A 23,744-nucleotide genomic window follows, 5' to 3' on the forward strand; every position below is an offset into this window, starting at 1 on the left:
TCTACCCTTTTGGATCCATTTTGTTTTTCTTCAAAGAATGAATAAAGGAGTATGTACTTCAATTCCTTTCACAACATGACAAAAAACATAATTGTACAAAAAGCTCAAGACAAGCCTTTTGGATACTTTTCAAATGCATACATTGAAGTATCCGGGACCTATTCGAGAAAAAAAAAGGTTAAAAAATAAATTAAAAAAGATCGGATACTTTTTGGATACATATCTGGAAGTATCCGAGGAGTATCGGTATCTGACATGGGTAAGACACGGACACTTTTCCATTTTTTAGGTATTCGGGCTTCATAGTCTACAGGTGATGTCATGGCTGATCTCCACTAGTAGCAGGCAATGTTGGAAGAGATGACTGTTTTACATGCCCATTGCACTTGGGAATTCATTCCCCTACCCCTCAACAAGACTTTTGATGGTTGCATTTAGGTTTATATGGTGAAGGTTGGCTCGGATGATAATATTGATTGTTTTAAAGCTCGTCTGGTAGCTAAGGGCTATACACAATTTTTGTCTCAATTATGGGACACTTTTTCCCTTGTGGCCAAAATGTCAATTTTTTTTGGTCTTCACTGCTCTCTCTATGGCTTGAAGCAGTTTCCTTGTCCTTGGTTTGGTCGTCTTAGCCCTGCTTTGCACAAATTTGGCATGACTTGTTGTGCAGTCAATATTTATGTGTTTTCACCCCACTCTCAGTCCGGACAGTGCATTTATCTTGTAGTTTATGTTGATGACACTGTCATCATTGGTGATAACTCAACAGGTATCCATCAACTCAAGTCCCATCTCCACAATAAATTTCAAACGAAAGACTTGGGTCCACTCACTTTGCCCAAAACTCCTCTAATCTTGAAACCAAGATTTTGACTCTCCATTCATTTACAATCACTGCAAAAGAAACTGAGGATAAACACACTAAAATCCAACTCTCCATCTGGAACCAGATCCCTTTTTTTGTGAGAACATTATCAAAAAAAAATTATAAGAAAAAATCTCTTGATCACAAGCTTTCTAAAAGTCTAACTAACAAACTAATCACTGACTATTCCTACACCTCATCTTCCACCAGCTCATTAGCAACAAGTTCTGCATCAAAAATCTGTCCTAAGTTTCTTTTTTCTAAGAGAAAATGTCCAACCACTCCACATTTACATTGAGGAAATGCCCTTAACAAGTCCATATCAATTAAAGAGAAAGAAAAGTAAATCTTGACCATTTGATCATGCATGCATGGTCAAGATTTTGAACATAAGTCAAGTGACTCTTTTAGAAGGTTATGTGAACTTCAACCCCATCCAATATCCAAAGATAAAGATTTGTTATATATTATACTTGTACTAATAAATAAGGCAATCAAGGAAATCACAGTTGCATATTCGTCATGTACAGAAAGCACAATATCCAAGAATCACCCATTTCTAAGTGCTTTAAGATGAAAATAGGAAAATGGACAGACACAAAACAAAAGTCAAGTGCAATAAGAATGCATACGTTGCCCCTATTTCATAAGAGAAGAGGTGATATTGTTAGTCAAATGTAATAAAGGGTTAAATTAGTTTGTTTGTCTCCTGTGCTTTCATCCCATGTTCTAGACTAAACTAAACTGTTAGATATGTCATACTTGTATCATGCTGTCTGAGTTAATTTGTGGTCCAACTTGTGTTTTAGGATGATGATATTAAATCTGCTGCAACATAAAAAATGAGACAAATTGGAAATTAAATTTGTAATACCAATTTAAACAGATATATAAGGGGGATGTATTGGATTAGGATTTTAAATGACTTTTTTAGTTAAAAAAAATCTTGCGAATTTTAAAAGACTTTGTAGGATTCTACAAGACTTTAAATCAAGATTTTAATGGATTCTACAAAACTTTTAAATCAGGATTTTAATGGATTCTGTGGGATTTTGTAGAATTTTCGTGGACTTTTGACATATGATAAGATTTCAAATTTTTTTTCATACATTCAAATTTAAAGAGTCAAAGACAAAAATAACAAAAAACAACAATGTCTAGATAAATAATAATAATAATAAGAATTCTCCATAATATTCTATCCTCTTAAATAGCATTCACCCACATTCTCCATTTGAATTACTAAAATAATATATGTTGTAAACTAGTTATATAAATAATTATGGATAAAAGACAAAATCAATAAAATTATATTATTATTTTTAGAAGCACATCAATCGTATAAGATCAAATATATCTTGGCTATCCAAATGGATCAAATACCTCACCCATTATAAAAAAACATGTAAAAACGGAAATATAGAAACATAAGATAATTTTTTATATTAAAAAAATCAGTTATTCGATACTGAGAAAATATTTAGATATATAATTTTTTTATATATAAACGGAAGTATTTAGATATAGAGAAAATATTTATATATATATATATTAGTATTTTAGTTATATATTATATGATAATTTTTTAACAATATTTATAAATATAAATTATTTTAAAAAATTAGATACTACAATGTCTTATGTTAATTTTCTTTTTTAAAAATATAAAAAAATCCTAACTTCATAATATAAAAATTAAAAGAAAAATTCATAGTAAAAAAAATAAAATAATTGTTGAGTCATAAAAGGAGGAGAGATAAGAGTAACTAACTCAAGGGAAGGAGAGAGCTCGCAGTTTTTATATGCAGAGAGGGTTCTTCCCCCAACTAAGATCCATTTTCATCTCATTCTACTAATAAAAACCCTAACTCAAATTCATCTTATATATATATATATTGTAGAGATCATAATATCAACTTCATCTTTTACCTTTCCCTTTTCTTGACGTGTATTATAAAAAAAATTATCACTTAAAATTTGAAATTTCAAGCATTTTTTGTGTTATATAAAGGAACAAATTCAACTAAATAGAATAAAATAGAGCAAGTCAATTAAAGAGAACGAAGAGAAAAATAGAGCAAGTCAATGACACTATCATTTACATATCAGAGTTTTACAAAATAGAGGAATGGAATGGAAACAATACTACAATATTATATATGAGCAATGAATAGTAATGCAGTATTATTAGCAGAGAAAAAATGGAGAAGACGGGAACATAGAAAAAAAAAAGATGAAAAACTCACTTGAAAATTCTTGAAACACTTGAGAAGTCACTTCAAATAATCCTCCAAAATCCGATGGGTTTGGATGGGATTATTTTGTGAATTTGGTATTTATAGATAATACTAAAAAGTCCTTCAAAATCCCTCTAACACAACAATCCTTTAAAATCCTTATATTTTTGAATACAAACGGATTGTTTTTAAGTTGTAAAAAATCTCAAATGAATACCAATGGATTTTAATAGACTCTTTAAAAAATCTTGAAAATCCAGATTGAATACCACTGGATTGTTTTTAAATAACATAAAATCCTGATTGAATACCAATGGATTTTTTTACTCAAAAAAAGTCTTTTAAAATCCTATGAAATCCTAAACCAATACACCCCACTAAGTTTCAAATTAAGGTAAAGAAAAAAGGTATATCCTAAGTACCAGTTGACCTAGGGAAAAGAAGTTACTGTGCAGCTGGATCTCTCTTGTATGGAACATGTTCAAGTAATTATCCAATTCATCCCAATGCTTATTAATGACTACAAATAAGTTGGATCGAATGGGTTGTTTTACCTCCACAAAAGTGCTGACCGTGGTTTTCTTGCTTCAGAAACTGCATCATCAATAATTGTATTTCTCATAAGCATATGATCTTCGCCATCATCATCTTCTCTCATCGATAGAAGAACCATTCGAAGCATGCACAAGAATGGCTGGTCACTGTCTAATAGCTGGTACAATGCAGCCATCCCTCCCATTCCTGTTCCTGACCCTCCACCTATACCAAGACCACCACCAAGCCCAGACTCATCTAGCAATAATGCTTGGAGCATTGCCACAGACTTCTTCACCAAAGGAAGCTCAATCCAGTTTCCATTGGCATCTTTCTCCAGAACAGACTTCCAAAAATCCCATCCACTCCCACCACCACCAAATGGAGTTGGATTTGGAGAAAGGTTGACACCATACCACAAACGGCTCCTATATTTCCAGCCATCAGCTAAATCCTTAATGCAAGACCCATATGACACAAAAGCACAAGAAACAGATTCGTAAGGCTCAGCTGCTGCTGCTGCAGCAACCCTTTCCATCACTGAAGTAGGGATCTGACCACTTCCATCAGCCATTGAAGAAAGGACCTAAAAAAAAGTCATGAAAGCATGAGTTTGACCAACCATTATAAAAGTATATGAAAATGTGGAGAACTAGACATTTCAAATTAACATGAATGCAAGTGAAATGAATAATAAGGAAAATAAAGAAAACAAATAAAAAATAGTCTACACATATTTTCATAAATCTAAAGAATAAGCACAGAAGTTGGAGATAATAAGAAAACAGAAAAGGTGTTGAAAATTAATAATTTTAGTAATATTCAAAAATATTTGGAGAAAATGACAGAAAATCAGCATAGCTGGGCTTTTGTATGAATTAAAGAAACAGCATCGCATATCAAAAAAATAAAAAACTACACATCAATATTTTATTTGTGGCGCATGCATGCATGTCTAGTTTTAGATTACTGAATGCTTACATCTAGAGGGACTCCCCCAGAGTCACTAGCCAGTGATTTGCGATCATCCATAACTTCATCCGATTCTTCAATTGTCGACAATGAACTCAAGCGATTATTGATTGGATACACGGCAGAAAGTGGAGATGGCGAACTATCTGAAGCGCGTGCAGAAGAGGATTGTTTGCTCTGTAGCCGTAAATGATCTTCAACAAGCATAAGTATCACAATGGCATTCTCTACTAAAGCCACAGACAACTGGGCAGCATTCTCAGCTTCAGCCTTAGCATCTGTTGGTGACAAACCCTCAGCTGCAACACCAGCAGCAGCCGCAGCAATAATTTGAGTCTGCATTAAGTAAATGATGTATGTAGAAATTATTCATGTTTTTTCTTCCACTATCTATGCTTAGGCATAAGAGGGAGTTTTTTAGTAGGTGTGCATAGGCATTTAGAATCTTAAATAACTGAAGGTAAAAGAATATCAGAATGAATAACATTACCATGTCATGGCATATAATGTACAAACTCTTCATAAGGAGAATCAATAAGAATAGTAAACAAGATGTACCTGAACCTGCAATTCTCTAGCAGCAAAATCCAGCAAGCCTCCTAAGAGTCTCCTCTTAAATATAGGTAATGATTCTTCACGTCTTCAAGATGGAAAGTAACCCAGAAAAGAAAGATTATATATACGACATAACAAAGGACTGTAAAAAATGTCACTGGAAGCTTTCAATCAAAACAAGGGAATAATATGGTACTATGGTAGTAATAGTATATCAGAAGAATGAAAAACACCTCAAATTCAAATTTCTTCATAATCTTTTCAACAAACCTAGGCTAGGATCATCAATTAAAATATCAATTTCTTCAAGCCTATTTCTGACAGTATTGTTCTTCTTCATTCCTAGGGCAAACAATGTGGAACATATACCCCTATTGCTTCATCATATTTCATCATCAAGTATTCTCAACTTCTATTCAATTTTAGAATGTACCGAAACCTGGTACAAACACCACTGGAACATAAACTTCTTCAAAAAAAATTGGCATATTTTTCTTTGGCTACCACCTTCACCATACAGCAAAATACTCCTATTTCAAATTATGTCACTTTGTGAATTTTAATTTGTTTCAAAATATTTGTCACTTTAGCAAGGAAAGAAAGCATTAATTATTTGTTTTTCCTAAAAATACCCTTGTTTGTTAATGCTCGTCAATTTACAACCATACACTATCTCATTTAATAAGAGTTAAGAGTTTAGTTAAAGATTATTTTCCATAGTAATTAGTGCAATTAATAATTTTTCTCAGGTGTGTGCATTATCTTAAACAATCAAAGAATTTGAACCAGCCTACAGAAAAATATGATTTAGTAGCAATTATACATTAAACATGGCAACATAATAGCTTCCAAACATCATACTTCCTAAAGAAATTAGAGAATTGGAGGTCTCTTCCAAATTTGTGATGATGCCACAAGTGTGCTGTCAAGGACCAACTATAATAAAAGCATAAACGGTACAGTGAAAACTCGTGATTGGTTGTATATCTAACAGATCCCCATCACCCAAAAGCCAAAAGCAATTTGGACTTGCACATAGCAAAGCATAGGACCAACTTCCCTAAAGGATTAAGCTGTTAAATATACAGAAGAGCTCATGAATGGTTTTATATTGAATATATGTTTTCATACATAAAAAAGAAAAGCAGTCAAATAGCATAACAGATGAACTGGAGAAGTAAATACTCAAAGAGCACATAATGAATGCATAAACTTACCTTAGCCGCTGTTCTCCTGTGCTAGATCCACCAACCATACAAAGCCATTCTGCACAATGAATAGTCGCTTCAATATCCTGGACACAATGAGCAGCACTGAGCAGTATGAAATACTGTGATAAAACCAGAAGTCGTGAACTCAAACAAATATAGACAATAGAAGGGAAAAGTTTACATGGATGACCACAATTCAATTATATGATGACTAAATATAGTATTACATAAGTCTTTAAATGAAATTTGATACTTCATAGATAATTCATTTCTCAGAGAACAGGTTTAGAAAATATCCAAAAGATTTTCCTTTTATCACACAGGACAAGATATATGCTATCAAATACAATAAGCCTTGTTACATTTTTAAACCTCTGACACCAAGTAGTCATTTGGCTTCTTTATTTAGAAGCCACTATCCCTGGGTTGTATTTTTCTGTTCTCTCAAATGAATTTCTTCCTTAACCATGTTAGGAAAAGTAAAGAAGAAAGGAGTTCATTGTATATCTGCAAGCCCAAACAAACCCCAGTGAATCAAAAAATGATTTACTATATATTGCAATTTTAAGATATGCCTAATATTTGATGTTCAACATTTACAACCCCAGCCAATGGAACAAAGATTTAGTAAAGATACAGAAAACAGGTAAACATACTGTTACATATGCATATGCTGTCAACAGCATCGTGATTAAAAAGAAAATTGGGCAAGAATTGGAAGTAACATCAATTAGGTAGACAATAGACATGAAAGCAGTGAACAAATCTAACATATTAACCTTCCATCCATCCTTTTGGCGCATTGAGTGCTCTAGCATGATGCTAAGGAAATTATGTATAAGGTCCTCTATGTCTCCAACAGTTGTTGAATCAGATAATTTACTTGGACCCACCTGTCAACAAAAGTACACAAGTAGCACAATTAAAGAATCTTCACAAGAACCATACAAATGTGTGTGTAGCACAAAAGATGGCATGAAAAAAAGAAAAAAAGACAACTAAAAGATGCAAATAGACAGAGAGTGAGAACTTAGTTTCTTATTCATATTATTACCTCATGGTTTGAGATCAGGACTTCCAGTATCCATTCGGGCCATTCCTCCATGCTTGTCAGACCGCTTCTATTTTCAGGGTGACTGCAAGCCAAAAATAGAAGATCCTGAAATCATACACAAACAAGCTCAAAACTCGGTGGTATAAAAAAGATCTCAAGTAGGAACTATATCCATAATTGGAAGTCTTACTTCCTTTAACAAAGTTCTATATAGCAAATTTTCTATTTAGCTGTGGCATATGATGTTAACTCCGTTGCAAAAAAAAATACTTAAGGCCATAAATAACAGAACTATTCTCACAGCATCTGAAACAAATTGAAAGAGAGATTCTAAAAATGGAACTTAAGATACGATACCCCCTTACAGCATTCAGTTTGATAGTCAGTTAAAACTAATTCTAAATGCAACAGATAACAGAAGTACTACACAAGCAGATGATAAGCAAGCCTAATTTAACATTTGTCAAGTCAAGATGCTACAATTAAATTTCATGACAAAAAGCAAGTCTTTTAAATACAGCTACTATTCATGTTTAAAATAGGGTAACAAAAGGGGGAGGGGTTGCAACTGCCGCTAATAATGGTTAAAATAAGAGGAAAAATGTAGGTTATAACAAGCTTTCCTGTCATTAGTTTTAGTTTTGTACCAGCCTAGGTCAAGAAAAGTCAGAACTCCACCAGTATCTTTCAAATCTAAAAATAACAGCAAACTTCAACCCTGATAAAATCTATAAAATACAAGAAATTCAAATGCATAAATTAAGCAGTACATCAATGAGGAAATAAGCTGTATTGAGAAGTTCATTCACATGCAGCAAGCAAGAGTCAAAACACATGAAACAGAAAACACCTCATAAATCAAATATGATGCATACAAATACAATTTATAAACATTAGATGCATATTATCATAAATGAGCACTGTACGGCTAATACCTGTAGCGCTCTGCTCTGTAGTGACCTGGGTGCAAATGGAAGGGAATGCAAAAGCACCAATAGAAGTTGTGAATGCTCAAAGCGATGACCAGAATCATAGAAGTTTAGCCCATCCTCTGAGGAAGAAGCATTAATCTGGAATGGAAATAAAGCAAGTAAATAAAACAAGGGAAATAAAAACATTATCTAATGAGGATTGTATTTCCATTTTAGAAACTTTATCACGTAATGACATTTTTCAGCAGGTTTCTCTAATAAGCATTCAAAGAGACCAGAAAGCTTTTATGTTTTTCTTTCTTTTGCATTTTGTCATGGTTAATAAGAGGGCATTTTACATTCATATTAGCATATTTCCTTCTCCCTTCAACTAGTAATTTTCCTTTTTTTCAAAGAGAAACGAAAAAAAAATTAGTCAGTACATAATATAAAAAAAACCTCCCCCCTGACAAAAAGATTGAGAAATGAAAAATTAATTCAAGAAAATTATATAAATGTGAAACAAACAAGCCAGTAGCATTTTGAACCAAAGACATGCATCACTAAAACAACATTTTGAAAGTGACAATAGATTCCAAAACACAGAACTGAGACATGATGGGCCAACATCTTCACATAGATATGTAGAATGTATAATAACCCAATATCTTGGATACTAATGTTTGGACTGCCAAAATCATTCAAATAGAGATACCTGATAATCTAATATCAACACATTCATCAGTAACCATGGTATTTGATAACTTTTATAATATATATATATATATATATATATATGAAATATATATCATAATATTTATAAATATTATATCTCAAAATATTCTAGAGTAACTTACCAACTTACATTATCTCTTAGGGTTAGCATCCCAATTTCCTTGACTGTCATATTTCTTTATTATCTTATGATTTATTTCCTTATTTAGTTCAGATTATGATCTAGTATCTCTATAAATAAAGTTTAGTGTTTTATGTTTTCCATCTCGTCATAATTTACATCATACCATATCAAGTTAATATCAATTTCAAAGTATTTTGTCTCTATTCTCTTAATTTCCTCCTTCTATGCCTAAAACATCATAATTTCAACAATAACAGTATCCCTTGGAGGAATAACACAGAGGCTTAAGAATGGCAATGCTCAAACACCACCATTAAATATTAAAATATTCCAAGAACGTGAACAACTACAAACGAGATGCAACTTGCTCTAATTTCATGGCAATGTAAAGGTGTGAGAGACAATTTCTATAAATTTTGTTGCATAGAAAATGAAAGGACACAGGACAGAAAAACTAAATTTGCCCATTTCACCTATTAATTGATAAACTCACAACTCAATTAATCTCAGTGCATGTTGATAGATCAATATATACAAGAATTTTCTCTGATCTCAAAATTTAGAACTTCAAATTTTGCTCATATTTACAAATGCATTCATGTTCTTGAATATTTATGCTGATATAAAATTTCAAGAACTACATACAAGCTTATAATGGCCAAAAATGAGCAATGGGCTCATACAGAATAAAGCATGGTAAAGACATCGCTGATAGAACTTTTATAAAAAGAGAAAAAGAAAAGATAATTTCCATTTGCACAAAAGTATAGGAAAATGGAGTAGGGATATGATGAAAGTTGCCATACCGAGGCAGCAAATAGAGCTGTGTAAACATTGTTAGTCATTAGCCTGTTGGGTGCTGCTTGAAAAGCCTTCTGTAAAGCATAAAGTAGAAGAGAAACCTTGTCCTCAAACATAGTACCACCTTTGTCATGGAGTCCAACACCCAAAAGGTTACTTGTTGTATCAGGACCAGCACCAGAACCAAATCTAAGATGTCCTGAAGCTACTAAAGCACCTAAGAGACCTATGATCCCAACAACAATGCCATCACTTTTATCAACATTGTAAACATTTTTTCTAGCACTGTCTGCACTAATGGATAGACTTATGCCTCCCAAATTCTTGACAGAAGGAACTTCAGCAGAAAATATCCTGTCACTGTTAACATCAAGAGAACTATGATCAGGGCTACTACCACTATGAACAGAAAGAGAACCTGGGTCGTTGTCTTGTAAGATGGCTTCGCTTTTCTCCTTTGATCCTTCATCATCCTGACTTCCTTTAGCTATTTCATTACCATCATCAATCTCAGTTTTTTGAAGTTCAGGATTCATTGACAATGATTCCAGGACACCACTATCTCCAGTTTTAGCTTCCTTCTGGAGCAGAACAAGAAGAGTTTCTATGCCACCACATGCTAGGAATTCTTCTGCAAATGTGTGGGCTCTAGATGTATTTGGCTGGACAACCAACCTGTAGAAAAGATGCAACACCCTAGCAACCTGAAAATGAAGAGAATAATAAAGTAGTATAGTTTTTTATCAATAATAAAAAAATTAAAATCAAACCAATGAATTATGTTATATGTATTATATGTAACATTAAAGATTTTACAATCTTCAAAAGATCGTCTTAACATGAGACTCGTGATAGCCAGAACATGCAGACTACTAGCATTAAATATATATAACCTATTAGTAACCTGGAACTACTACAGGTATTCAGCAAGCTAGGTGTTTCACTAGTTAATTGGTTAATAATTAGGAGAAGGCACGGTAAAAGGACCTGTATATGTCTTTCAAATACCCATAGTTTGTATAGAATTCGGGAAATTGTGTCTATTGTAGGCATGACAATGGGGCAAGACAGAATGGCAACTTTAGGAGAGATGGGGATAAAATCATTTATACTGATTTTATCAGGTTTTGCAAAGCAAGCAGGAAACCCACCTCACATTTTTTCCACATTTTAATTTTTATTTACTTATATTTCTAAATAAATCTTATATTAAGTTATTAATTATGTTTTAATTCAAATAATAAATAAAAATTAATAAATAATAAAGACATTAAAAATAAAAAATGAGAATTGAACTATATTTTTTATTAAATGCATAAATTTAATGTTATAATTTATGTATTATTATAATAATTTAACTTATTTTTACTATTAAAGAGTTCATTTATGTTTTTAATAATTATAAAAATGAAAGAATGAAAAGAGAGTCCTAACTATATTATATATATATATATATATAGAGAGAGAGAGAGAAGGATTCAAAAGATACCGGTATAACTTTTACCAACTATAACACTGTTAATAACTTTATATTAAATGTGAATTTTGTTAATCCAATCGTTGAAATATAATTTGTTAAATTTGAATAACAATTTGAAAGTAATCAAAATATTCATATTTTAATATATTTTAAAATGTATATATTACGTCAATTTTATTCTATAAAAATGAGGTATGAAATTATCTTGTATTAATATAAAATTCTGTATATATGATCTAGGTGTAAAGAACTTTCAAATTGTTATATATATATATATATATATATATATATATAGGTTCAGGGGCAAGATGTGGGGCCTATATGCCTGACCCCCACCCATACTTTTACAAGTTAAGGAAAAACTAGAACCCAACCCTAACCCCAACCATAGTTAAAGCAAGATTTCCCCCATCAAAGTCAAGTCAAGTTTGCATTTTATTGTCAAATCTAGTCTACCGCAGACCACACATTATTGTATTTATACATGCAAGAGTGGGAATGTGGGATTCAGTACTAAATGCTAATAAGGTCCCTTTAAATTGGTGATAATTTTGTTGAATTTTATTTCCTACAATATGTTGTCTAATTTATTGTTTGTGATATATGTTAATATTTTTTCTTATTTATTACATTCAAGAACTATTTTGTATGTGTTATAGTGTCCTACCTGACAATGCCTTCTTATTACCAACCAAAAAATGAAAGAGCAAAAAACACTTTAATGTTACCACGTTACCTGATTAGGTTGTGGACAGTCAACCATGAATCCAAGTAAACATCGGACATCATTTGAGGCCATTGAAGGAGGCGCTGCCACTATGAGAAGTTCAACTACCACCAAGAGCTCATCAACCAAAGCATTGATTTCGCCTACTGGACGTGTAGCCCCAGTTAGAGAAACAGTATTCAATGAATTAATTTCAGGAATAGTCCAATAACATCTTCTGCAACTGTCAAGAAGCATCTGAATAGCATTAGCATCTCGCATTACCATTGACTCAGTGAAAACCATATCTGCAAGTGATGATAGAAGTTTCTTTTGTATGCCATAACTACACAAACTCCAAATTTTTAAATCTAACAGCAGTGTAGTGAAGAGCTGCACTTTAAGTGCATGGTTGATCTTCTGAGATTGACAAAGGGATACAACAGCAGCAACAAGTTCCTCATCTCTTACACCATCATGCTTTCTAACATCAAGCAAAGATAGAGTTTGGAGAAGATAATTCAAAATTTTTGACAGAACCTCTGGCCCTCTTCCACGGGACACTTCTTCATTGTTCCTTGGATGTTGAATAGCTGTGGATATAATTCTAAATATTGGAGCAGCAAGAGATGCGGTGGCAGAAGACAAAGGCAAATTCCCTTGCTGAGGTTCCAGAGTATTGTCATGTACATTGCTTACTGTCAAGGGAAGCAGGGACAAGGGACCACCATAAGCTAATGCCCACAAAGCATCCACAGGTCGCATTCTTGTAGCAACATGGACTTGCCCAAGAACCTCAGCTGGACGTCGAATCATCCCTAAATCATGATAAAGGAACCATAAGAAGGCTAGAAAATGATGCAGAAAATTATTTACACGTTGATGCATAAAAGAAATTTTATATTGCAGTGCCAGTAAATATATGTTAAAAAAACTTAAGAATGCATACATGAAATACAGAAATGCTTATTACAAATAATATATCCAAAGAATAGTGCATCTGTGATCCAACAAACAGTTGGTTGTTCCATAATTTAGTAATGGTAATAAAAGAAAAGAACCAACCATCATTGATTGCTAGAATAGGTCAATGACCCATTAAATATGAAGAAGATATAGAAGTACAAAAAAAAATGCAACATAAATTTACCAGCTTAGACAATCTATTTGTGTAGTTGTACGACTAAAATGAAAGAATGAGAGAAACAGAACAGTCAACTAGACACAATATCCTCAAACAGAGTTTAATCACAGACAGACTATGAAGCACCGATACTTCAATTTGCTTCACGTATCCGTATCCGATACGTATCCGACACGATACTCTTGGATACTTCACCGATACGTGTCAATGAAGTATCCTAACTTTTGAAAATATTATGAAAATTTTATTCAATCTCGATACTCTCAGATACTTCACCGATACTTATCGGTGATACATATCGATAAAGTATTCAAATTTTTGAAAAATTATGAAATATCATTTACAACTAAATAAGATATATAAACATTTTTAATATAGAAATATAGAAATATTGGTCCTTGATAAACTGTAAATGAAAATTGTCTTCTACTTCTACATAGATAATTTTAAGAAAGGAATGAAATTTGATAATATTATTTCCATTTGTAAATAATAAAAAGTAATTTATGATGAAATGGTTTATAATTATTTTTAGTAATGTACAATAAGTATATTTTTAATTTGGATTTGCAAAATAGTAATTATATATTTAATATTTATGAATTTTGATCAAAATTACAAGTACAAAATTATTATTTTGTATGAACATTGATATATATGACAACACATATCTTACAAGTATCGTATCCTATATATTTTAAAATAAGCGTATCGCCGTATCGGATACGTGTCGTATCCGATACGCGTATCGTATCGGTGCATCGTAGCAGACAGACCAGTAGAGAATAACATGCCTAATTCTCAATGAATTCCATACCTTTTACCCACCCTTTAATTTAATTAATATTCATAGTAAAAAAAAAATTGTAAACAATCATGCAAATTTATATGCATGGATAAATGAGCTTCATGGAAGTCCCTAGCTGTTCTGTTCATGATTCCCAAAATACAAACATGATGAGTTATATAGTTATAAAACAAAAGAAAAGTAACTTTCAGATATGAAGAATCAAAGACTTCAAATTACAGTAGAAAGCATCCTAGTAATAAAGCAAACAAATATATTTAACTACTGGAGAAAGAACCACCATTGTAATGCTTACAAAGTCTAACCCAAAATATAGTAAAATGCTTCTTATTTCCATCACACAAATCCACAAACTAACCTTCCAAAGATTAATTATCAGGTAGCAGGGGCCTTTCTGCATGAAAAATCAATATGCATTTATGCAGTGTATAAAAATTCATTATTCACATATTATCATTAAAAAAACAATTGATAGAAATTATCTAACCTGAAGCACCAGAAGGTGAAGCATCTGGACAGAAACGCCCACTAAGCAAACTAGGATGATAGAGCAGGTGAAGGCAACCACCAATTTCTGCATCCAAAAGCACACTTTCCTCTGCCTTGCTCTGTATGTAGGCATTTGTTGCTAGCCATGGTAGACCAGCAGCATTACCAAAAGAAGGCACTATATCCCCTCCTCTAGAAGCCAGGCATGCCATTCGTTCTGGGCCAATTGGTTCCTTGAAGATGTAAATGGGACCCATCTCAGCAAACAGAGGGCATTGACGACGACGGCGTTGCAAACCAGCCATAGTAGGAGGAGGGTTAGTTCCTATGCAGCAAAATGCAAGGGGTTTGGAAATTCGAGGAAACTCAAAAGGACGACTTTCATATAAAGACCCATCTATATATAATCTCACTTCACTCTCTGCTTTACCAAGAATTCCATGTTTGCCTATATGTTCAAGACCAACGAAGTACCAACATTGTGGTTTGAAAGCATAAGTAAAATGCAAAGAAGATTTCTTTCCCTTTCCACTAGCAGTTTCAACAACCAAAAATTGAGCGTGGAAATAAGCCTCTATACCCTGATTATCACCAGATAAAAAACTGAACAGCCGCGGCATGTGTGCTGTGCCTTCACCAGCAAGTGCACTAGCTGCAGCAGCAGCTGACATAGCTGATGATTTGCCTGACCTAGCTGCTGCAGCTGCAGCAATTGCAGCAGCAACTGTAGCTGTATTTAATGTGTCTGCAAATGATTCAATATAGATCCATGTTGCAAAAGCATATCCATTGACAAATGGCCAACGGCTCTCACCTGGACCAAGCAAACCAGAACTTTCACCATCAAACTCAAAAGTGCAAGCTGGTCCACTTGACTCCTTTCCACTTATTGCTTTCTCCAATGATATTGTTAATCGTGGAGCCCAAATTGTGGTAAGTGTTTTTGTAATAACATGAAACCATTTATAAAGATCACTCACGCTGAGAGAATGACCTGCTAAGTATTGTATACAGTGGCACAAAGGAGTTCCATCCCACCTCATTTGCCCATTTAAGCCAACATCCACTGTAAAAATTTTCTCTGCTGTTCTTAACAACACTCCTAGCAGGCCAGCCATTGAGCACATTGCTCGATTTCTAGTGCAGGCCCTTAATATAACAAGTAGTCCCCTTACCATCCGTGTCCTTGGTGACATCACATCATCCGTATCACCTGCATAAGGAAGCCAAGGAATAAGTTCACCTGCCACAATGGCAGCCCGGGAATTCAGCATCACACTAGGAGGATTATTATCTTCATCCTCTTCAAAACTTTCAATGCCACCCATTGTTGCAAGAAGTGAATCTACAATTAAGAAAGGCACGCTATCCATTTCTTCACCACTCTCAAAAATTTCTACACCACTTGCAATATTCTTCAGCTTGTCCATACCTTCAGGTTTCCCCATAATAGCAGAATCAACTAAATGCAGCAATTCTGGAGACACATTTGGCTTTGCATGTTTTTGCCTTGCCTTTGGTGGAGAATTAACAGTAGAATATCCACTGGAATCAAAACTAATTGATGAGGAAAAATCCTTGGTTGTCTGACCAAAATGTCCTTCTGACCCAGGGCTATAAGAAAGATCATCATGATGCATGTCAGCAACTGGGGAAGAATCATTCTCTATTGAGTTTGATCCAAATGAATATTGAACATCCTCTGCATTTCCACCAAGTGGGTGTTGTTTATTTTCAGAACCAGATGACTGGTTTGAACCCTCATACTCATTATTCTTGTCATGATCTTTCAAAGATACCTGCTCAAACTGGTCCTCATCCATAACTGTAGTTACAGAATCAATACCTTGTTCTTGCAAGTTTTCCCTTTCATCTATAAGTTCGGCCCCAAAAATGCTACTAGAATTTACATGTTCCCGATGAGAACTCTCAACAATTTGTTTTACACCAATATTAACTACTTCGTCAGTATCTAATTCATCCCCCAATATTTTTACCTCTTTTAGATCTTCCTTATCTTCCATGAAGTTATTTTTGAAGAAGCTAACAAATAGTCATTCAAATTATGAAAGCCCAATCCACCTGTAAGTAATAATTGGTAAAATTACAAAAACAACTTAATGAACAGTAAGTTCAGATCAAGCCATTTGAAAGAACAGACATTACATCATTCTTCAAACATGAACACCACACCATATGGAAAGAAAGCAATCAGAATGAAAATAGAAAGTATTTCCATGTATGTGTATCTATACTAAGATCCAGATTCCCTGCATTCACTCTTGACCATATTCTCGCATTCAGCAATTCAGAACCGTCAACTTCAGCTCATATTTTATTTTGGTCAATCAACTTAAAACACTCATTTGAAATCTCAACCGTCTAATCTGCATCCAACAGTTAAAAATGCATTGAAGACATGATCGCATGCAAAAATGACTTGAATCCAGACGTGTGTCTATACTCTATTTACATATGCATAAAAATGAACATAAGCAAAGTGGTAAAGGTAAAGGTGATTTGATAAGTTAGACACCGTTTATTGTTCTGGTTAAGTGACAACTCATCAAGGATTCTAGTACCAAAGGTCCTGCGTAGTAACTCAAAGTAAAAAAAAACAAGTTTCAGTTTGACCAAGCAAGCTTAGATTTGAGTTGAGAACAAACTTCCAATAACTAAATGAAGTGAAGTGCAAAAGTCGAAGCTCAAAAGTACTGACACTGAAACCCGTACCACCATTCAGCTAAGTTAAACATTTGTGCTCAATTCAAACCAACGAGAAGCAAAAACAAGCACCAACATCAAATTGCAAAAAGTCGTCGTTTAGCGAAAAATGCCAAAAACAAGTGTCGGATCTTGCTCGAACGGACGACTCAGACGACTCAAACAATCGAATCGACTTGCATCGTAGTGCATTGCGAATCGAGAAACAGTGGATCTCTCCGCAACCTCGAGCGCATTTGCACACGATTGGATCGAAGCTTGGAAAGTCAAAGAAAGAAAACTCACAGGATCGCAACGAAAACCGGCATTGCCACTTGAAGAAGAAAAAGAGAGCGATTATGATTTAGCATACCTTGTAGAAGATTCCTGCGCGAAGTTCCGATCTCCGGTTCCGATCCAGAATTTGACGGAAAATGTGTGAGAGATTGTAGAGAGAGAAAGTGTAGAGAGAGAGTGAATTGAAGATGGAGAAGGAGAAGGCGAATTGGGCGCGAGGGAGAAAAAGAGAAGAAGAGAATAGAAGAGAAAGGAGGAGGTTGGTTGGTGTTGCTGTGTTGGTTGTTGCAGCAGCTATGTAATTGATTATTGCTGTCTGCTATGGATTTTACCCCCTTTTCATTTCTTCACAATTACTCAATCCGGTGGTCCGGTCAAACCACCAGGGGATCATCCAACCGGTTCAATTTTCTAATTTTGTTTGCTGCAAGTTTTAAATTTTTAATAATCTTATTGGGTTAAAATAACTATTTTTATGCTTCTTGTTATATTTTTTTCTTTAGTATTCATCTTTCAATATTTTAAATCTCTCTCTTGTATTTTGATTGTTAATATTCTTACATGTTCAAACTTGGATCAATCACTATTGAATTGTTTTAGTCAAAATTGAAATTTTTAGTTTAAATCATAATAAGATTATCATAATTAAAAGATATTTTTTATAATAAAAAAAAAGTTGTTATTTTGGATTTTGAGTGTTTTCTAATTTTAAAATAATGGAAATCAAATACTTTTTGTACAAAAATAAAAAATAAATAAATTCAACTATTTTATTCTTACATAAATAAATTTTGTTGGTCCTTGAATTTTTGTTATCACAAAGCTAGTTGAAGTGTGATGGGTTGGAATCCAGCTTATTTTTTTTAATATTTATATTTTTATAATAAATCAATTTTAAATTTTATTTTTAATGTCAGACTAAATTATTATGTTTTTAAATTGTAAAATCCTAATTTTAAAAACACATAATCTATATTTTCATACTATATAAAGAATATATTTCCTTTTTATGTACTATATATTTTAATAGTTTAAGTTAATTCTAAAAATAATTTAACTTTTAAAATAATAATAATAGGTATTTTATTAATTAAAATATAAAAAAAAGTGAGTTGTATTTTTTTTTTTGTACATGAGTTGTATGGTTTAGTGTAAACTAAGTGACATGTTTTAGACTCCAAAGTGTAAACTAACACTTTTGCAGTCATAAACACAAAAATAAAAAATTAATTAATTAATTAATTAAAATTAAAAAAAATTAAAAATTTTTTAAAAAAATTAAAAAAAAAAAAAAAAAAAAAAAAAAAAAAAAAAAAGAGGTAGTTAAAGAGAGTTAAAACCTTTGTAACCCTGGATGAAACGTGTGAAAAAGATGTCAAAGAAATTAATAGAGAGGAATTCAAAGCTTTATTACACACTTTGATGTGTTGCATTTTCTACCTTCATTACATAATAACATTTTAATTCAAGTTTGCACTCAATTTTTTGCATTTTGGCTTTTATTATAAGATATTTTGAAGTTGATTTACCTGACAAAACATCACACGGCCATAAGACATCACAAGTCCATAAGTTTTACTATACTGGAACTGATTTACTTGGTAAAGTATCTCATGACCCGTGAGACTACTCCGACCACAATTGCAGATTTTCTATTTTTTAATTTATATAGGTCTTAAACCTTTGAGTTTGTAGTCTTTAAATATCTAATTTTTTATTAAATTAAATATATTTTAACTATGCTCAAATAGAGTGATTTTCTTTTTTAAAATAAAAAATATTTATATATATATATATACCTGTGTGTGAATGTGCGTGCATATGTATTTTTTTACAAAATACTAATAACATTTTTTAAAATAAACTTTGATTCATTCAAAATTTATGTGTTAATTCTCTTGAATAAACTGAAACAATTTTTAAAATAATAAAATATCAAGAATGTATTTCTTATTGATGTGTTATATCTTATTCATAATTAAGTAATTTTAATATGTAATAAAAAATATATGTTTTATTGTATATTTTGTTACTCATATTTTATACATTTGTGAATTTTGTTTTCTAACATTTAAAGTTGTACATTTTGTCAATTAATTTTTAAAATTATTTATTAATTGATTGTTTGACATTGTTAGTTAATTAATGATATTATACGTTGACTATTAATGTAATATGTTGATCGTTGATGTGATATATTAAATGTTAATGTATTGCTTTATAACACATTATCATTTGTATGTTACATCAATAATTCATGTTATGAGTTAATATGTCATATATAATTCATGTTATGAGTTAATATGTCACATGATTTATAAATTTATCATGTCAACAACTTCAACAATCTATTATGTAGTGAAAAAATGTATAAAAAAAATTAAAATTAAATAATAAAATGTACAATTTCATAAGTTAAGTAACAAAATTTGTATAAAAAAAATAAAAGAAGTAAAAGATGGATAAAAAAAATGCAATTAAAAAAATAATGTATTGAAAATAAAAAATAACATCTATATAAATTAAAGTATGGACTTATTTTGAATTTATTTCTTATAAGGTCCATAAGATAGAAATGTTTCACTTTCACTAGACGGGTAAAATAAAGAAATAAAAATAAATAAATAAATAAAAGGCGCGATTAGCTGATTCCTTTGAGAAAATACAAAAAATTTAAACTTGCTTCGTCTCTGTTCTTCTGATTCGCCTAAAGGTGATGGAACTTCTTCACTTTCATTCTTTTGTTTTCTAATTCTTTTTTATTTTTTTTTTCCTTCTATTGATTTTTGCATCATTTTAGTTATGAATTATCGAGCACCCCATCAACGTTAAATGCTTCAGAATCGAGTCTTTGATCGGAATTTTCAATCTTTATGCAATTTTCATGCACTTCTTGTTATGTATGGTGTGTATGATAGAATCAATTCGTCTGTTTCAAGATTCAATTGTGTGTATTCTTGTTGTGATCATGAATGGTTTCTGGAAAGACTTTAAAAGATGTCAAATGGTGAATCATTTTTTTCATTTCTACGTGCAAGCAAATCTTCTTTTGGTTTTGTCTTAGATTCAACTTTGTTATTTCTGTTTTCTTAAGTTATCCACTTTTTTGATGGTCACAATAATTGCTCTCTCTCTCTTGGTAACTGAGTGTGTATATGTGATTTTTTTTTTCATTTTTTTCTTCTAGTATTGACTGCTGAAACTAGAAATTAATCAACCTTATATTTCCTTTGTATATGATTCATTTTTTCAGAGTCGAGCTTGTTCTTCGAGCTTGACACAAAAGTATGAAACAGACTGAGACTCTATCTCTCTGGTTGAAATCTTGTATGTTCAAAAGTTTGTAACTTTGTTGATGCTAGCAATGTGAATTGTGAACACAACTTTTACTTCATATGATTTTCATCTAAGTTAATCAGAAACAACTCATGATTCCGGATAAATGGTTCATGCTTTTTACATATTTGTGAGGCTATGATTACGATTCTGCAACAAAATGAATCTTCTTTCCCTTCATTTCAAGGTGACATAGTATTCTAATGTGTTCCCCATTGTCTGATGAATATGCTTTCATAGTCTAAACTCCAATAGTACATTTATTAAAGATAATTATGATAGTCAGTTAGTCAAATTTTGAGCTGTGCATGCATGTGTGAATATGAGGTTGTGATGGTTGGTTTTCTAACACTGCATTAATGTGGACATAGATATTGTTGAAATCTGTGGGTGATGGATGCCTCGGCCAGTTCATCAAGTGGAAAGGAGAAAGCTGTGGTTTCTTTTCTTAGGAAGCCTCGGATTCTACTTGCTGCTTGTGGAAGTATTTCTGCGGTAAAGTTTGGAGATCTTTGTAGTCTTTTTGCAGAATGGGCAGAAGTAAATGCAGTTGTCACTAAATCATACTTGCGTTTTATTGATGGACAAACATTTCCCAAAAATACACAAGTATTCAGTGATAAACATGAAATGTTCCATTGGGGAAAGCTAGGTGATTCTGTACTTCACATTGAGCTTAATAAATGGGCTGATATCATGGTCATTGCTCCATTGTCAGCAAATACTCTCGCCAAGGTACACACGGGATTTCATTGTCATGCTTGGATTTGGTTCTTCACCATAGATAATTCTATTCGAGTTAAATAGGATCACGATATATAAAATGCAAAATAATTCTATTCGAGTCAAAGAGGATCATGACAAAATGCGTGCTTATATAGTACACACATAAATTTTTTCTTCTATTTCATACTTTAACCTGTGGAAGTGTGTTACTTGCTGTAGATAGCGGGAGGGTTGTGTGACAATCTACTGACATGCATAGTGCGAGCATGGGACTACAGAAAGCCATTTTTTGTTGCACCATCTATGAACAGTTTTATGTGGGACAACACTTTCACAGAACAGCATTGCATTACCCTTGAAGATCTTGGCGCCATTCTCATCCGACCACAAAAACCAAATATAGATGGTGAGGAAGCAGAATATGAGCATAGCTTAATGGAAGAACCTTCCAACATTTGCTCAAATGTGAGAGTTTCTTATAAACAATATTTGGAGAAAAGGGTATGTAGGGGTGAGGTTTAGCAATCTTGAACATTATGCCTTACCAGGACCATTTGTCTTGGCTCCTCTTTGATCTTTTATCAGTTGAAGAATCTAGTGTGATGATCTCATAGTTGTAATTGTACATGTTATGCTTTTCTTAATATACACACATTACATTGTATTCTAATCAATCATGGCATGGCAATAAATGTTTATGATGACATGTACAGTAGGATAACATTTGGTACTTATTTGTTCCTTTAGGTGTTATAGTTTTCTTTTGAATAAAAATGATCATTTCACACTCCTTGACTCTTGAATATGTTACCCATGTGGAGAAACAGAGACATGGAAGAGAAGAAATATTTTATGAGCATTCATGTGACAGTTTAATATCACTTCTATGTAACATTCAGGTCATAGAGACCAAAATCCCCCACCTATTCAAATGCCGTCTAGATTGGCTCACAATTTTAATGCACTGGGTTGAGCTGGTTGCAATAGTAAATGAGTTTCAATAATGTTAGAGTTTGACTTTTTGGACTAGTCATCGCTGTCGGCGGTGGATACTCCAGGACGGACCACAGATTAAGAAAAAAAAATAAAATTTAACTAAGACATAAAAAGAATATAAACAATTTTGATTTTTCTTTTGAGCTATCATTTGTTAATAAATCATTAAATTTTGTCATAATCTACCTCTATTTTTTATTTTCCACAAATATGCCTAAATATGCTTGGCGTCGTTTTCATCCGAGCACAAATTTTAATACTTGTAGTGCTTAAGGTGTTTTTAAGCATATTTCTTCGATAAAAACATTTTTAGTTTTTTTTTTTAATGAAAACGTTTTTCAAAGTTTTTTATAACCTCTTGTCTTTAACAATATATTATCTTTTTTAATTTATTGATGAAAATAATATAAGTTATTATCAATTTTTAAATTTATTTTAAAATAAGGTTAATTTGTACTTTTAATTCATTTATAATGTTTAATCTACAATTTTAATCTTTCAATTTTCAATTTCACAATTTTAGTATCTTATTTTTATAAAATTCATAATTTTAATCTTTCTTTTGTAATATTCATCTTTTGATAGTTAAAATTATATATCTAACATTAAGTAATGATATGTTAATTAAAAGTAAAAGTTATTCTAAATATTATTAAATACGTATCATTTATTTAATATTAAATAATGACCGTCGTTACAATGTTAACAATTAATACACAAATATTTTGTAAAGTAAAAAATGTGACATTCTTTACCCCACATACCATGACATGTAATTAATATGAAATTGAAATATCTTATGTGAAATAAATAAACATAAATTTCATACAAGTATAGATAATCACATTGTTAATATAAATTAAACTTAATGAAAATAACAAAATTACAAAAGAATTAAAACTAAAACTCTCAAATTTAATAACAAGAAATAAACTCCTAATCTAGTTCTAACTACATCCCGATATCACATGTTCTATCATAACAACCTCTCATGAAACCTATCTCATCACCAACATCTTTAATATCATATTGATGATTACCTATAGAAATCATATTG

The 23,744-nt window shown here is 32.0% G+C and overlaps 2 protein-coding genes across 5 annotated transcripts in view; one reads left to right on the forward strand and one right to left on the reverse strand.

Annotated features, from left to right (window-relative positions):
• The window catches only part of LOC109801936 (WD-40 repeat family protein / beige-like protein), a 51,478-nt gene extending 33,471 nt beyond the window's left edge, over nt 1–18,007 (reverse strand). Inside the window, exons 1-11 of one of the 3 annotated variants that reach the window (XR_014433354.1) lie at nt 17,706–18,007; nt 14,628–16,711; nt 12,219–13,006; nt 10,008–10,706; nt 8,367–8,501; nt 7,432–7,536; nt 7,157–7,270; nt 6,384–6,460; nt 5,170–5,251; nt 4,621–4,947; nt 3,660–4,225 (exon numbers count right to left, since the gene is read on the reverse strand). Coding sequence is in view for 2 of the 3 variants with exons in the window: in XM_083072931.1 (XP_082929057.1) it covers nt 3,660–4,225; nt 4,621–4,947; nt 5,170–5,251; nt 6,384–6,460; nt 7,157–7,270; nt 7,432–7,536; nt 8,367–8,501; nt 10,008–10,706; nt 12,219–13,006; nt 14,628–16,653 (4,919 nt within the window). In the remaining variant the exon portion in view is untranslated. The remainder of the gene's footprint in view (nt 1–3,659; nt 4,226–4,620; nt 4,948–5,169; nt 5,252–6,383; nt 6,461–7,156; nt 7,271–7,431; nt 7,537–8,366; nt 8,502–10,007; nt 10,707–12,218; nt 13,007–14,627; nt 16,712–17,705) is intronic. The other 2 variants (XM_083072931.1, XM_083072932.1) reach the window with 2 other exon arrangements.
• Nucleotides 18,008–20,175: 2,168 nt separating this feature from the next.
• Nucleotides 20,176–22,486, forward strand: LOC109802696 (putative phosphopantothenoylcysteine decarboxylase). Of its 2 annotated transcripts, none has more exons than XM_029272026.2 (3): nt 20,176–20,342; nt 21,337–21,700; nt 21,911–22,486. In XM_029272026.2, the coding sequence occupies exons 2-3, from the start codon at nt 21,359–21,361 to the stop codon at nt 22,211–22,213; spliced, it is 645 nt and encodes a 214-aa protein (XP_029127859.1). In that variant the 5' UTR covers nt 20,176–20,342; nt 21,337–21,358; the 3' UTR covers nt 22,214–22,486. The 2 variants fall into 2 exon arrangements, with proteins under 2 accessions (XP_029127859.1, XP_082929060.1); XM_083072934.1 differs by lacking the exon at nt 20,176–20,342 and adding an exon at nt 20,407–20,534.
• Nucleotides 22,487–23,744: the final 1,258 nt, after the last annotated feature.

The sequence above is a fragment of the Cajanus cajan genome, chromosome 4, assembly GCF_000230855.2.
Source record: "Cajanus cajan strain Asha chromosome 4, NIPB_CcT2T_4, whole genome shotgun sequence".
NCBI classification, from domain to species: domain Eukaryota; kingdom Viridiplantae; phylum Streptophyta; class Magnoliopsida; order Fabales; family Fabaceae; genus Cajanus; species Cajanus cajan.